Source organism: Ranitomeya imitator, chromosome 2, assembly GCF_032444005.1.
Source record: "Ranitomeya imitator isolate aRanImi1 chromosome 2, aRanImi1.pri, whole genome shotgun sequence".
Lineage (NCBI taxonomy): Eukaryota > Metazoa > Chordata > Amphibia > Anura > Dendrobatidae > Ranitomeya > Ranitomeya imitator.
In genome coordinates this window covers 831,070,346-831,084,688 of record NC_091283.1, presented here as the reverse complement: position 1 = coordinate 831,084,688, position 14,343 = coordinate 831,070,346, and the positions used below count along the sequence as shown (strand labels likewise).

The window sequence follows — 14,343 nt, the reverse complement described above, 5'->3', positions numbered from 1 at the left end:
TTGGTTGTGCATGTGCGACATTCCCTTTTCACTCTGGGAGTGGGAGTTACAAGTATGGTTGAGTAAGCCTTCTCGGCCACTTTCGGATCAGCCATAGAAGTAAGTGGGGAGAGCCATGAGTGTCCCACAACCTCTCAACTGACAGCGTCTATGGGACAGAGGTTCTCTATTTTCAAGATAAATTTGTCCTAAAGATTGGCCCCGCATCCTGCAGACATTTATAGCATATCTTATGGAAATACTCAAAGATGTCCATATTATTTAAAGTAATAAAAGCAATCACTTGTTTGTGTCATGATTGCATTACCTGCCATGCTAGCAAAGGAATTTGAAATCATGAAACCACCATCCAAAAAAGTTGGTCTTGCAAAAATAGACGGCTGCCCACAAAGTGTAGGTTTCTTTAAGGTTGTATTTGTAAGAATAAACAGGCCGATATCCTGAAATGGGAAGAAAGAAACGCGTATCACCATGACATAAGGACGATAGAAACAGACAATGTATGTCACCATCATCAGCCTGAAGAAGAGGCAATCATCAACCCCTCAACAGCTTTAGCACTTTTTATTGTTTTCCCACCCAGTGTGTGTGGAGGATCCATGTGATAGATAATATTTTATATCTCCTATTGTGCATCCAAAACCCGTGAAGGTCGTGAGGATGGGTGGCTCAGGCAGGCACTGGTGGCAAGTATCAGCTTTCTGAACTCTTGGCCTGGGTTGTAGGTCATTATTGAGTGCACAATGGCACTTTCGTGGCAGAACTTGGACTCTAATGGACTCACAGCACTTTCTAGACCCATGTGTTACCAACAAGTTGTGTCAAGAAGGGCATGCCGTCTAACGAGGGAAGCGTGGTTTGATGAAAATGGTAGTACTTCACACCAGTGACCTGCAGAGGTGCCCAATGGTTCCATTCATTTCTGCAGATAAAAGCCAACCAATGGCCCAGGAATCTCACCACAGTGATCTAAGGACACACATCCCATACTCTTAAATTGGCATATGGGTCACCAGGTGCCGCTACTCTTGGGGAGGAAGCTCCCACCAGGTTGACTTTCTCATCCTTGTTTGAGCCATTGTGGCTAGCAGGAATAAGAACCTGTGTTGTCAGGTTACAGTAAAACTTATGTAGGCTTATCATAAAACCCATGTTAATCCTCTTATATTCCAAGGATGACTAGGAATATCACTGAGAAAATATTTTCTTGATCCATCTTTAGTGGCTGCCAGTGTTTTACTGGTGAGGGTCCAATGCTTATGGTCCCTTCACTTCTATCTGTGGCTTACCCCCAGGTGTGGCTGTGTCTGGTATATACAGTGGGGCAAAAAAGTATTTAGTCAGTCAGCAATAGTGCAAGTTCCACCACTTAAAAAGATGAGAGGCGTCTGTAATTTACATCATAGGTAGACCTCAACTATGGGAGACAAACTGAGAAAAAAAAAAAATCCAGAAAATCACATTGTCTATTTTTTTAACATTTTATTTGCATATTATGGTGGAAAATAAGTATTTGGTCAGAAACAAAATTTCAACTCAATACTTTGAAATATATCCTTTGTTGGCAATGACAGAGGTCAAACGTTTTCTGTAAGTCTTCACAAGGTTGCCACACACTGTTGTTGGTATGTTGGCCCATTCCTCCATGCAGATCTCCTCTAGAGCAGTGATGTTTTTGGCTTTTCGCTTGGCAACACGGACTTTCAACTCCCTCCAAAGGTTTTCTATAGGGTTGAGATCTGGAGACTGGCTAGGCCACTCCAGGACCTTGAAATGCTTCTTACGAAGCCACTCCTTCGTTGCCCTGGCGGTGTGCTTTGGATCATTGTCATGTTGAAAGACCCAGCCACGTTTCATCTTCAATGCCCTTGCTGATGGAAGGAGGTTTGCACTCAAAATCTCACGATACATGGCCCCATTCATTCTTTCATGTACTCGGATCAGTCGTCCTGGCCCCTTTGCAGAGAAACAGCCCCAAAGCATGATGTTTCCACCACCATGCTTTACAGTAGGTATGGTGTTTGATGGATGCAACTCAGTATTCTTTTTCCTCCAAACACGACAAGTTGTGTTTCTACCAAACAGTTCCAGTTTGGTTTCATCAGACCATAGGACATTCTCCCAAAACTCCTCTGGATCATCCAAATGCTCTCTAGCAAACTTCAGATGGGCCCGGACATGTACTGGCTTAAGCAGTGGGACACGTCTGGCACTGCAGGATCTGAGTCCATGGTGGCGTAGTGTGTTACTTATGGTAGGCCTTGTTACATTGGTCCCAGCTCTCTGCAGTTCATTCACTAGGTCCCCCCGCGTGGTTCTGGGATTTTTGCTCACCGTTCTTGTGATCATTCTGACCCCACGGGGTGAGATTTTGCGTGGAGCCCCAGATCGAGGGAGATTATCAGTGGTCTTGTATGTCTTCCATTTTCTAATTATTGCTCCCACTGTTGATTTCTTCACTCCAAGCTGGTTGGCTATTGCAGATTCAGTCTTCCCAGCCTGGTGCAGGGATACAATTTTGTTTCTGGTGTCCTTTGACAGCTCTTTGGTCTTCACCATAGTGGAGTTTGGAGTCAGACTGTTTGAGGGTGTGCACAGGTGTCTTTTTATACTGATAACAAGTTTAAACAGGTGCCATTACTACAGGCAATGAGTGGAGGAAAGAGGAGACTCTTAAAGAAGAAGTTACAGGTCTGTGAGAGCCAGAAATCTTGATTGTTTGTTTCTGACCAAATACTTATTTTCCACCATAATATGCAAAAAAAATGTTAAAAAAAACAGACAATGTGATTTTCTGGATTTTTTTTTCTCAGTTTGTCTCCCATAGTTGAAGTCTACCTATGATGTAAATTACAGACGCCTCTCATCTTTTTAAGTGGTGGAACTTGCACTATTGCTGACTGACTAAATACTTTTTTGCCCCACTGTACATTGATGGCAATTACTTAGAAGAGGCCATTCATGTAAATTTACAGAAAATGAAAAGGTTTTCTATCCTGTACCCAGTCCATCTAAAGGTTTGAAAAACAAAACTGAAGGAAGAATGATTTGCTCATCTCTTTCTGGCCATTGACATTGCACAGGGTCATTGGACAGGGTCCTGGCACCAGATGGCTGCACATGGGTCCACACATGTGCCAGAGCTCCACAGCAACTTCCCTTCAGCTGACACTAGTAGCCGACACAGACAGAAGTCCCTGTGCAAGAATATATAGGCCTTTTGCAGTCCAATAGTTCTTGATAATGTACAACTTTACCTGCATTGGAGGTAAAAGTGAACCCCCTTTATCTCTTGAGCCCCTGGTCAACTGCACAGGTTGCACCATTGGTAGGTTTGTCCCCTGGCTGGTACAACGTGTGACCGTGTACCCCCCTTTTTATTCACAAACATGCTCCATGTGACCAAGTCAACTTGTCCCATGCAAGTTGCTGATGACACTTCTTTACACAAATTGTACCAAATTTATTATGAGTTTCAGAAACTTTTCACATGGCCAAGTCTTGTTATATTTAGCTTTTTTAATAACATGCACTATTTTTGTGGGCAAAATTTTGAAGTAAAACAAGCCAGCAGGTGCAGGAAAGAAGAGTAAAACAACCATCATGTGCAGCAACAAGTACCAAATGCATCATGCTGTGTGCTCCACTGACTAATTTAGGACAGCTTATGTCTGCTCGGAAATGGTACAATACTCACGTACAACTGCTGAGTGGTGTCTCCTTCATTGGGGAAGCCGACAGGTGAATAGTACAAACCATTGACCTTGATTTGCTTATTGGAATCAATACAAGGTTCTTCAGGTGGAGCCACACTGTATCCTTCATAGTAGTATCCACTTAGACTATTGTATTGTAGAGATGAATATACCTAAAAAAAATACATCAAGATCATTTTCTAATACAATGTAAGACAATTGGAGGCAACTGAGCGCAGTGTCAACCAAAAGAAAATTTCCTGGAGAACACCTTCTACCCATGTAGCCAATGCGCTTTTCCGCTTTGTTTTTTTGCAGCATATATCTCACCATTAAGACCCTGAGAAGTGATTTAAAATTTGGTTCCATTTTTGCCGGATTTTTGTGACCCATTATGTAAGAGTGTGGACTCACAAGAAGATCATTTGATACTCGGTGGCCAGTTTGACCATGTCTGTTATGTGAAATCTAAGCTTCCTACAAGCAAAGTCCTCGTGGACCTCCCCAAGATCAGATTACGCCTTCCTCATATCAGTTCAGGTAGTCAGAACCTCAATTTCAGCAGGTTGTCAACCCATGAATATCAGTCTCCATCAGAAAATAGGTCAATGTTGCAGCAGTCTCCATCACGTGCTGTAACATTGCAAACCAGAGAAGAAAAAAAAAAAAAACAATTGGTGGTTTGAAAACTCAATGCCAAAGATCTGATGGACATGAAAAGTCTTATAGTTGGTTGGGAATAATATCATCCATCATTACTGCCCAGCAATGTGCAAACGGCAGAAATGCCAATTTAGATCATTTTGGAAGGCGGCATGATTGATTAAGATTAGTGGTGAGTGAGCGTGCTCGGATAAAGCGTTATCTGACCATGCTTGGGTAATATTTTCGAGTCCCTGCGACTGCATGTTTTGCTACGGTAGACAGATGCAACACATGTGGGAATTACCTAACAAACACCCTATCCGAGCAAGCTCGCTCATCACTAATTAAGATCAATGAGGATTGAGCAAATTGGGTAGATATTTTTTATAGCATAAAGACCAAAAAAGGTATCACAGAGGTCACAGTTAGGGTATTTTTGACCGAGGCCTGGCAAACCATGGAGGAAAGTGCACAGGGAAGAATGCACAAACAATTGAATGTGTTAATTTCTCGATCATGTTGAATTTCACCCTGCTCCATTCTTTGTTCTCATGGGATATAAGCTGCCTCGAGAGGTGTCTGGTTGAGGCACACTCCCCTCTCCGTATCAAGAGCATGCATACTTGACTCAGGAGATCTAGCATAAGCTCATGGCCACCTTAAGCCCTCATCACTAGTTAACTCATTGGTTCTGTTCATCCAGAACAAATGGAACTTTTGGAGCCATTAAAATGAACAATTTTAAAAGGTTGCATTATATAATAACTGATTTTATCTTGTCGTATCAATAGCAATATCAAAAATGCAGGAAGTTACTAAGAGATGGAAAGAAGAACTTGTGGAAGGGAAGATTTAGAAGAAGGGATGTCAGTGTGTTGTGTTATTTGCCATTAGATTAGGCTTAATGTGAGAAATGTACGGTTTTCCATATAAATCCTCTGCGTTTAGATCTGTTCTTACCATTTCAGGAGTAAGAGACTGATCTTGGCCAAGAAGCAGAAGACTTGAATCATAAATCCTCACATGACACATGGAATGTTGCTCTGAGAAAATATTCAAATCAATGGAGGAACCGGGCGTTGCCCTTTCAACCGAGAATTCCAAGGATGCCTTAAACAGGAAAAAAGGACACATTATCAATTTTCTTATAGCAACCATCTGCGCTATACAATAATGACATCTCCATGTTGAGTTGGGAACAATTTGGTAAAAAAAAATTCTCAGACCTACCCTCAAAAGTATTTTTTCCTAAGCCAGAGAAAAGTTGTAGCCAAGTGAGCTAACATTTTTTTTTTTTTAGCAGAAAAGATGCTTCCCCCATCAACTATTTCTAACCATTACACAACATGAGCAGAATAAGACACAAACCATGTTCAGTGTACTGTTCTTGAGTTACAGATGGCTAAACAGAATTTTCCTAGAAAGTACCAGCATTTTTATTTTCAGATATGTTACGAAAGACCCTGAGTGGAATAACATTTCCACCGAGGCTCATGGAGGCACACACCACTGATAAGATGCACTCCGTACATTAAGTGGTGTGCGCCTCTTAATGAATTTGGCACATCTTATGCCTGAATGTCCATAAATAAAACTTGCAGAGGAAACGCCATTCTTAATTAATTAAACCCAAAGGCCGCGATTCACCATTGCCTTTGAGCCTGTTTTGTACTTTTTTTGCTTGTTTCCAATTCATTATTCCATTTGTGCCCTTTGTTTTTTTTAATTTACGTTATGCATGTTCCCCTACTTTTTTTCCCCCCTCCACTTTAAGGGCAGATTCTTGTAATTCCAGATGGTTTGGTTCGATTCATCAATTGCCACTTTTTAAAAAGTCACAAAATTCGGTGCAAATACACTTGTGTCCTTACTGGTGTATTTTCGTAGGCCTCCAACTTTGGGCGCAATTTGAGACTTTTGAGTCTAAAGTCGCCCCCCAAAAATTTAAGACCATTTTTGACTCTGTGCCAAATTTATGATAAATTTGGCGCCAACAGTGTCACTAAAAAAAGTATAGTGACACAAAAAAAAACACAAATGATGAATCAGACCCCAAGACTTTACTGTGGATAAAAACAGTTGTCTTCTATAAAAGTACCAATGAGACCTTGAAGAACACTAACAGTTGACTTTAGTCGCTGATGAAATACATAGAAATAATCTTTACCTTGGTGCGGAAACATTTCTCAGTTTTAAGGTTAATCTTATGTAGCACAACCTCTTCCTTTAAGATGTTGTAGACAATAACGTCAATCGCTGGAACGTGGTCTGGATTTACGTGTAGAGTGATATTGAATTCTCCTTGCAGAGCTGAAATGTGGGGTAGAATGAACTGGTCAGCGCTGCACATATAGAGGCGAAGCTAGACATTCAGTGACATGTACGGCTCCTGCTTTCTTATGGCATATTCTGTACATCAACCAGAAAATGGGTGATACTCACAGCTGGTCAGATCTACTAGCACTCTGCCCGAGTCGACGATATTTGCCCTTGACATCACCTACAAAAAAAAAAAAATGAATAGCAGGATTAATTAGAACACAACTTAAAGGTTCCTAACAATGATGAGTGATGCAAATTTAATTCTTGTTGAATTTCTTTTATTTATTCAATCTGGTGGATTTAAATCGAGTGCCCAAAAAAATGCCCCAGGCCACGTTGCAGAAGACTGCATCACCCAGAGAAGGCTCACATGTCCTGGGGTGCTGTCAGGAAATGTTTAATGTTTGGGAAAATTTGACTAATTTTGCAAAATTTGAATTTCAAAGAAATTAGTCTTCAAGTTTTAAACTAAATTTTCAGCCCCCAAAAAGTCCAATTTAGCTCAATTTCTTGGGACAGTCAAGGCTTTTTTGCAAAACAGCTATCTGCCATGCTGGATTTTTTTGGTCACTGTTAAATGACAATATTGGGAGAAATGATCAAATCTTTGATGCATTAGTTTATGATGTTTTCGTCCAGAATGGAAACTTTCAGAAACTGAGTGTCAATGATATGTGCCTTCAGTAATGGCCATCTGGAATCCCAACTGTGTAGCTGGCTTTTGAATTAAAAAGCAAGGCAATGAAAAAGAACTTTATTCCTCCTGCGAGCAGCCGGCTTTCAGTCATACAGGCTGACAACCCTTTAAGCATCTACCTGGACTTTGAGAGATGATGCACTGCAGAGCTGACTCATTTCACGTCCCAGGGTGATCTTACAGCTGCTGCCCAAAGTGCTGCGAGAGGTAACTGAAGCCGCGTCGACACCTGTATGACTGAAAGCTGGCAGCTCCCAGATGGAACAAAGTTCATTTTCTCCAGGGAGTCAAACTTTCAGTACCGCAACTGGGCACCCTCATAACACAATTTACCTGTGGAACAACTCTACATCTGCAGATAAAGAGCACTAACCGATGTGACAGGTTACCTTTAAAGGTTTTTCTTGTAGAACTAGAACATTGTTGTCCATTTGTAGTATGTTTGAACCCCAAAACATCCATCAATTTCATGATGAAGGTGCTCCACTGAGAACCCCCAGTGTCTCATTCCCACACATATGTATCTGATACTATATGTCCTAAATATATATTTAAGCCTCCAGTGTCTACAACGGGGCAAAACCCAAGATAAAGTTTGATAAATCTTCACGCTTCATAATGATTTGAATGCCTTACTATTATGTTATTATAATGAGGTACCAGTTATTGTCATTTCCATGATCTCTGACCCCCTTAGCTTTTAATACTCACCATGTAGCTGAAATTTGTAGAGGTTTCGCCTACTTCAAGGGCCGATTGATCAAATATGTATCTGACGCTAAAGTCATATGTTTGTTCGCACTGAAGCTCTTCTTTAGGTCCTTCTATTTGCACAAAGCTCCCAGATCGAGAGTAAAAGCGTGTGATTGAGTAGTAGTCATTGGAATAAGTGGGCACGATATAGTTGGCATCGTAACATTGTTCAGAATTTTTGTAAATGACCTGGGAAGAAAAGAAAGAAAATTCAAGGCAATGAAAAATAAATGTAAAAAGTTTACTAGGATTCTGCAGAATTAAAAAAAGGATTGTTCCCCTGTATCATGAGGCCTCGTCTTACTTGTCATCATTCATGAACAGCCCTTGGTTGGTCATTGCCCGTGCAATACCTTCTATTGTTTCCCTCTTTTTTTCCTAACACCTGTCCATAGGCAATTGAGCTCATCGCCATTGAAGTGAACGGCGCAGAGCAACAATATACACAACCTACCGACTAATCCACCTGTCCCCCCACTATTCCCTGGCCTCTCCCCTCTGTCAATCCCTTCGCTGGCTCCCCATTACCCAGAGACTCCAGTACAAAACCCTAACCATGACGTACAAAGCCATCCACAACCTGTCTCCTCCATACATCGTGACCTCGTCTCCTAGTACTTAACTTCACGCAACTTCCGATCCTCACAAGATCTCCTTCTCTACTCCCCTCTTATCTCCTCTTCCCACAATTGTATACAAGATTTCTCTCGTGTATCACCCCTACTCTGGAACTCTCTACCACAACATATTAGACTCTCACCTACCATCGAAACCTTCAAAAAGAACCTGAAGACCCACCTCTTCCGGCAAGCCGACAACCTGCAGTAACCACCGATCGACCAAACCGCTGCATGACCAGCTCTACCCTCACCTACTGTATCCTCACCCATCCCTTGTAGATTGTGAGCCCTCGTGGGCAGGGTCCTCCCTCCTCCTGTATCCTCACCCATCCCTTGTAGATTGTGAGCCCTCGCGGGCAGGGTCCTCTCCTCCTGTACCAGTCGTGACTTGTATTGTTTAAGATTATTGTACTTGTTTATTATGTATACCCCTCCTCACATGTAAAGCGCCATGGAATAAATGGCGCTATAACAATAAATAATAATAACCTACTGACAGGTGTGGTGCATGTTTTTTGAAAAACAAACAAACCACACAACAACTCAAAACTAACCCTGTGTCCATAAGGGATGCAAATGCAAATCTGGACCCGGCACAATACCCTCTGTAGCATTAACAATAGTCACAAATTTGCTGGAAGTGTCCCAATTTTTATTTTTTTTTTATTTTTTAAGACCCCACCCCAGCAAATTTAGGGATGTCTTGGCCCAAAACGGTAGATTTTTTAAATTTCATCCAAAAGTGGATGTTTTTGTTTGGTTTGGAAGGGCAGGACTAGGGCAGGTCTTAACCTGTCACAATTTTTCAGGAAACATTGCACTGTGGTCCAGGTGATTCAAATGACGTCTCTGAACCTTACTAACAAAAAAAAAAAAAAAAAAAAGGAGGTGGTGAATTTTGGGCAATTTTTTTCCAAACCTGGTACAAATAAATTTAAAAAAATAAAAAAAAAAATAATTAAAAATCTCATCCACTCACCTGGATATTCACCACTGATTGATCCAGTTTCGATGTATCGATATAGTCCTGGACTTTGCCATTGGCATCTGTGGTCAGATTCTTAACAGTTATCCCATTGACTTGCAGCTCTATTACCTGGTCACTCAGTGGATTTCCAGCTCCATCTACTGCCACAGCCTAGAAAATTATATATACATGCAAAGATGTAGAAAGTCAAAATCCGGTTGAAAAATAGGGGGAAAATATATAATTTTATTTTTTTGCAATGTATCTTTTAGGTAAAAACTTTTTTCGCCTCCTGGACTGATCATTCATTCTTAATGCCATTGATAAGAAATAAGAGGGCAGCTGGTGCTCATATAGTTCTACTGAGAACTTTTAGTAGAGACCCTCTGCAGAATGTCAGCATTTGCCTCTAACTCCTTTTCCCCCTCCACTACACCCACCATAGAATTATTAAAGCACCAACAGGATCTCCTACGGCGGGTGTAGTGGAGGAGAGAGCTAGAGGCAAATGCCGACATTCTGATGAAAGTTTCTACTAAAAGTTCTCAATAGAACTCTGAGCACAAACTGTACTCTTCTATCTTAGTAATGGAATTAAGAATGATCGATCAGTCCAGGAGGCGAAAGAAGATTTCTCTGCTAAGATATATTAGAAAGTTGCTTATTTTAATGTGTTCTATTGATTTATGAAATAAAGATTAAAACGACAGTTACTCTTTAAGCACATGATTTTCACAATTTCCATAACTTGACGGTAGTTTTCCAAGCTGAAGGATAAGAATCAGCAAGATGGACATTGTACACCTAAAATTAGGGAGTTCTTATAAGAACTGACTCACCTCTACATAAAATGGAAGTCCTAACTTGAAAAACCTCTCCATATTTTGAGGAACAAAACGCACGCTGCCCATCTGGTTGGTAATACTGATGGCCTTTGTCTCTTTCGTTTGGATTCCTATTGAAAAGGAGGGAGAAGATATCATTAATATGATGGTCACTTACAATGCACAAGCGGGAATCTATCGAGCTCCCCTACAAAAGCTAGCAAATGGAAATACATAGTATAAGATGATGATAAATCTCATGATCATGGGTTATGTGAGCCAACGTCAACAACATTGAATTCAGTCAATAATAGTCACAACATTTACCTGAGCCTTCTTCAGTCACAACTGTTTCCATACCAAGTGCCATATTGTATCCTGACCGATCAAGTTGGAAGGTGGTCAGGTCAAGTTCTCCGCTGAATGTTCCATTGGAATTCAACTGCAAAGCAGAAAAATGTCATCAATATATTGCCAACAGCAAGAGAGTACATCAGATATATACTAGAACCCTGCACTCAACATTCCGTGCCTTCCCAGTGGGTAAAACTATACTTTGTGATGGTGGTGCTGTGGTCAGACACAGCCACAGAGAAACATGGCTAGTCTTAGGTTGCTATTCTCTGTGCAGTACTTTGTTGGTATAACACAAGAAACAATAGTTGGAAATTCGTTTTTATAATTTACGAGGACTGTCTTAAAATTATGGAAGTGGTACTGGTATTCTTGGGTATGTTTGAGCATGGAAAGGGCTGGCTTTACGTTTATATGGACCCCCTGCCAAAAGTTGGCATTCTTACTATGTTTTGGGTGATCCTTCAGCCCCCTCTTGGTGGTGTACCTGAAATAACCCAACCAAGATGTTAATAAGTACAAGAATGTCCCTTTATGGTGCTATCATACAGTGCCTAATTAGCATCATCATACAATGCCAAAATAACAGGACAGTGTACCTTGTTCATAGCGTTTTGTATGCAAGTCTTCATGATGGGCATGCAGGAGAAAGCAAGAGATGGACACTTTTTTTCTTTTTTATAATGAGTCAAAAGACGCATGCCACTTTATAAATTTTCTATGATTTTGATGGGCTGGCACGGCCATGTCACATCCCTTTCCCACTCCTTCCCATCTCATTTTGGTATAGTTGCTTGAACGTTGCATGAAAACACCAAAAATAGCAAATTTTGTAAAAAATTTGCAGTTTTACAAATTGTTTCATGCCAGTTTGCCCATTGTTTTGTGATCATACACTTGGAAAGTCCTTTACCACCCATCCCACCCAAAGGAGTGCCTTGTTGTGGTTTCCTACAGAGATGGACACAGACCAAACATTTATTGTGCATTTTTTCCTTTTTCTAGAATGAGAGTCAATAAACGATATAGGCAGAGAGTGGCCTACACCATGGTATACATCGGAGGCTGCCATAGAAGACATACGCAAGTAAAATCTCCAGACGTACAGATGAAGCAGCCACCAATGTTGTCTATTCCACCAATTATTGTTAGAATGAACTTCTGTTTCATATGGAATATTTTTGAATACCAAGTGGAAATTTTTCCTAAATGTCTTTTGCTCCACAAATGTTGAGCTATTCGTTACCATGAGACCTTATTTGTTATAATTAGGACTTACTTCTCCAGTGATAGAAACGCAGAGACCATCGGGATTTCGGTTGCAGGCATTCCCAGTGTAATAATTGAGTGGTGCTCTGCAAACTCTGATTGTGACTTTCCCAGGGACTCCCTGGCCATAGGTGTACCTAGGACAGAAGAGAAGAAGCTTCATGACTAGGAATAGCATGTGTTTGGCCCCTTCACTGTCCAACAGTAAAATGTTCACCATAGATTTATTTACTTGAATCCCTCGCTAGGGCGCCACTTATTATATACTTCCCTTACGTAAGGTCTGGTTGGTTTTGTTTATTATTGTGATGGTCCCTCTTACTTCTATATATACACCCAGGACTCCACTTCCAGGTTCCATACTTTACTATTTGCATAAACATTTGTGCCATGGACGTACCGAATAAAGCTGGTGTTATTCCCCCTTAGACATTAAGCTTCTGGGGAAGATTGCCAGTATAGAGCAACACATAGCTCCGTGGTATGGACCTCCATGTGCTGCCATATAGACTCCGCTGTGTGTATAAGATCTTAAAGGCAATCATACACAGTAAATGGAGGTGGGTGAATGATCGTTTAGCCAACACCTAACTCCCCACTCCCTCATGCGCACAATGGCTCGGCTTTTTTCTTTGATAACGCCTCTAGGGGTAATTTTTGTTCCAGAAAAAAAAAAAATTGGCCATTGCAATTCTAAAGGCAAGAGCCTTGTGTCCCCCTCAACATCATCTGTCGGGGGAAGAGCCAATAGACCTCCCATATACAATAGTTGGAAACCTCTGAAATTAATCTGTTTGGCCAACTCTTATCTAAAGTGTATGGGGGATCTTTAAAACTCCATTGAAATGTGTAGATATGGAGTGAAGGAGCTCAGCCAACGTGTACACCAAAGTTTGGATATTGACAGAAATGTTCTAGCCCTACACCTAAATGGCCACATGCAGTGGTAAAGCTTGAGTTCCTGGAACCCAATGCAAAACTTGCAACATGTCCCCACCTGCTATGTGCCATTGATAATATTGTATCCTTATGTGGTGGATGGGCCTTTTGGGCATCCTCAACTACCAGCGCTGAGTGTGACCTTTCTATGTTGTCTCTCCATTGTACTAATGGCCCATTTTAAAAGAGTCACTAATCGAGGAACAAGTGTTTATAGTTCTAAACCGGCCTGCAGTCACCTGACGAGCCAGGAAAATGCTTGTTCATAAGGTGCGTTGATTTTTAAGCCAGCGGAGAACACAAGATGTGTTGTGGATAACACAATCGGACTGTGCACAGAACTCCATTGATAACGATTTTATGTGCACATAATTCTCGTCCGCCAGTCTAATAAATGACCAATAATCGGCTTACAATGGGCGGCCATTTTAAATGACTATCATTATGGAAACACTCCATCTTACAAACAGATTCAGATGGGACTTCACTTACGGGACCCATGTTATGAAGAACATAAGGAGCACATAACGATCATTGCCCAAGCTCAAAATATGTTAGAAAATTTGACAATAGAATAAAATATCAAGATGAGGCTTTGGATTCACAGTACGAGTCGGCTTTATAAAAGGCACCTACTTGGCATCGACTTTATATGGCATGGTCTTATCCAGGATGGTTATGGATCTGGGAGCCGATATTTCTACCTTAATGTTGGGCAAAACTGCAAGACAAGAAGTTGGATAATGTTGTGATAATTCTTTACAAAAATTGCCTATTGACCCTAAAGACAGGACTATAATAAGTGGGAACCTACCATATTCCTCAACAAGGAAGGATTTGGTAACAGTGTTACGAGACTTCCTCTCTATGTTTATTACGTAATTTCCAAATTCTGGATCTTCGGGTAATATTAATGATAAGGCAAGAGTGGTATTCTCTGTGCTCTGCTGCGTCCACTGATAGAGACGGTTTCCAGAGGGATCCTGTTTACAAAATGTTGTTAAGTAGAGGAAAAGCAAGTAAATGCATAAAAAAAAAAAATAAAAAAAAAAGTCATAATATACCATCACTACTGAACAATAGTGAGTTACGATAAAGAGGAGATGACAATTGGTGCTCATAAAGTTCTATAGAGTGGGAGGAGCTAGAGGCGGAGACAGACATTCTGCTGCAAGTTCTCCTGAAACTGTTATCCATAGAACTTTGAGCTCCAACAGTCCTGTTACATGAAAACCTGTACATACTGTTAACATTTTCA

At 40.9% G+C, this 14,343-nt stretch overlaps 1 protein-coding gene across 4 annotated transcripts in view; it reads right to left on the bottom strand.

Moving 5' to 3' along the window:
• LOC138666017 (ovostatin-like) overlaps positions 1 to 14,343 on the bottom strand; it is a 219,747-nt gene that overhangs the window by 31,898 nt on the left and 173,506 nt on the right. For all 4 annotated transcript variants that reach the window (XM_069754074.1, XM_069754072.1, XM_069754073.1 and 1 more), the window contains 12 exons: positions 13,900 to 14,068; positions 13,722 to 13,806; positions 12,157 to 12,283; positions 10,851 to 10,965; positions 10,539 to 10,654; positions 9,712 to 9,870; positions 8,071 to 8,301; positions 6,783 to 6,840; positions 6,508 to 6,650; positions 5,301 to 5,450; positions 3,698 to 3,868; positions 308 to 440 (listed from right to left, as the gene is read on the bottom strand). In XM_069754074.1, coding sequence (XP_069610175.1) covers positions 308 to 440; positions 3,698 to 3,868; positions 5,301 to 5,450; positions 6,508 to 6,650; positions 6,783 to 6,840; positions 8,071 to 8,301; positions 9,712 to 9,870; positions 10,539 to 10,654; positions 10,851 to 10,965; positions 12,157 to 12,283; positions 13,722 to 13,806; positions 13,900 to 14,068 — 1,657 coding nt within the window. The remainder of the gene's footprint in view (positions 1 to 307; positions 441 to 3,697; positions 3,869 to 5,300; positions 5,451 to 6,507; positions 6,651 to 6,782; positions 6,841 to 8,070; positions 8,302 to 9,711; positions 9,871 to 10,538; positions 10,655 to 10,850; positions 10,966 to 12,156; positions 12,284 to 13,721; positions 13,807 to 13,899; positions 14,069 to 14,343) is intronic.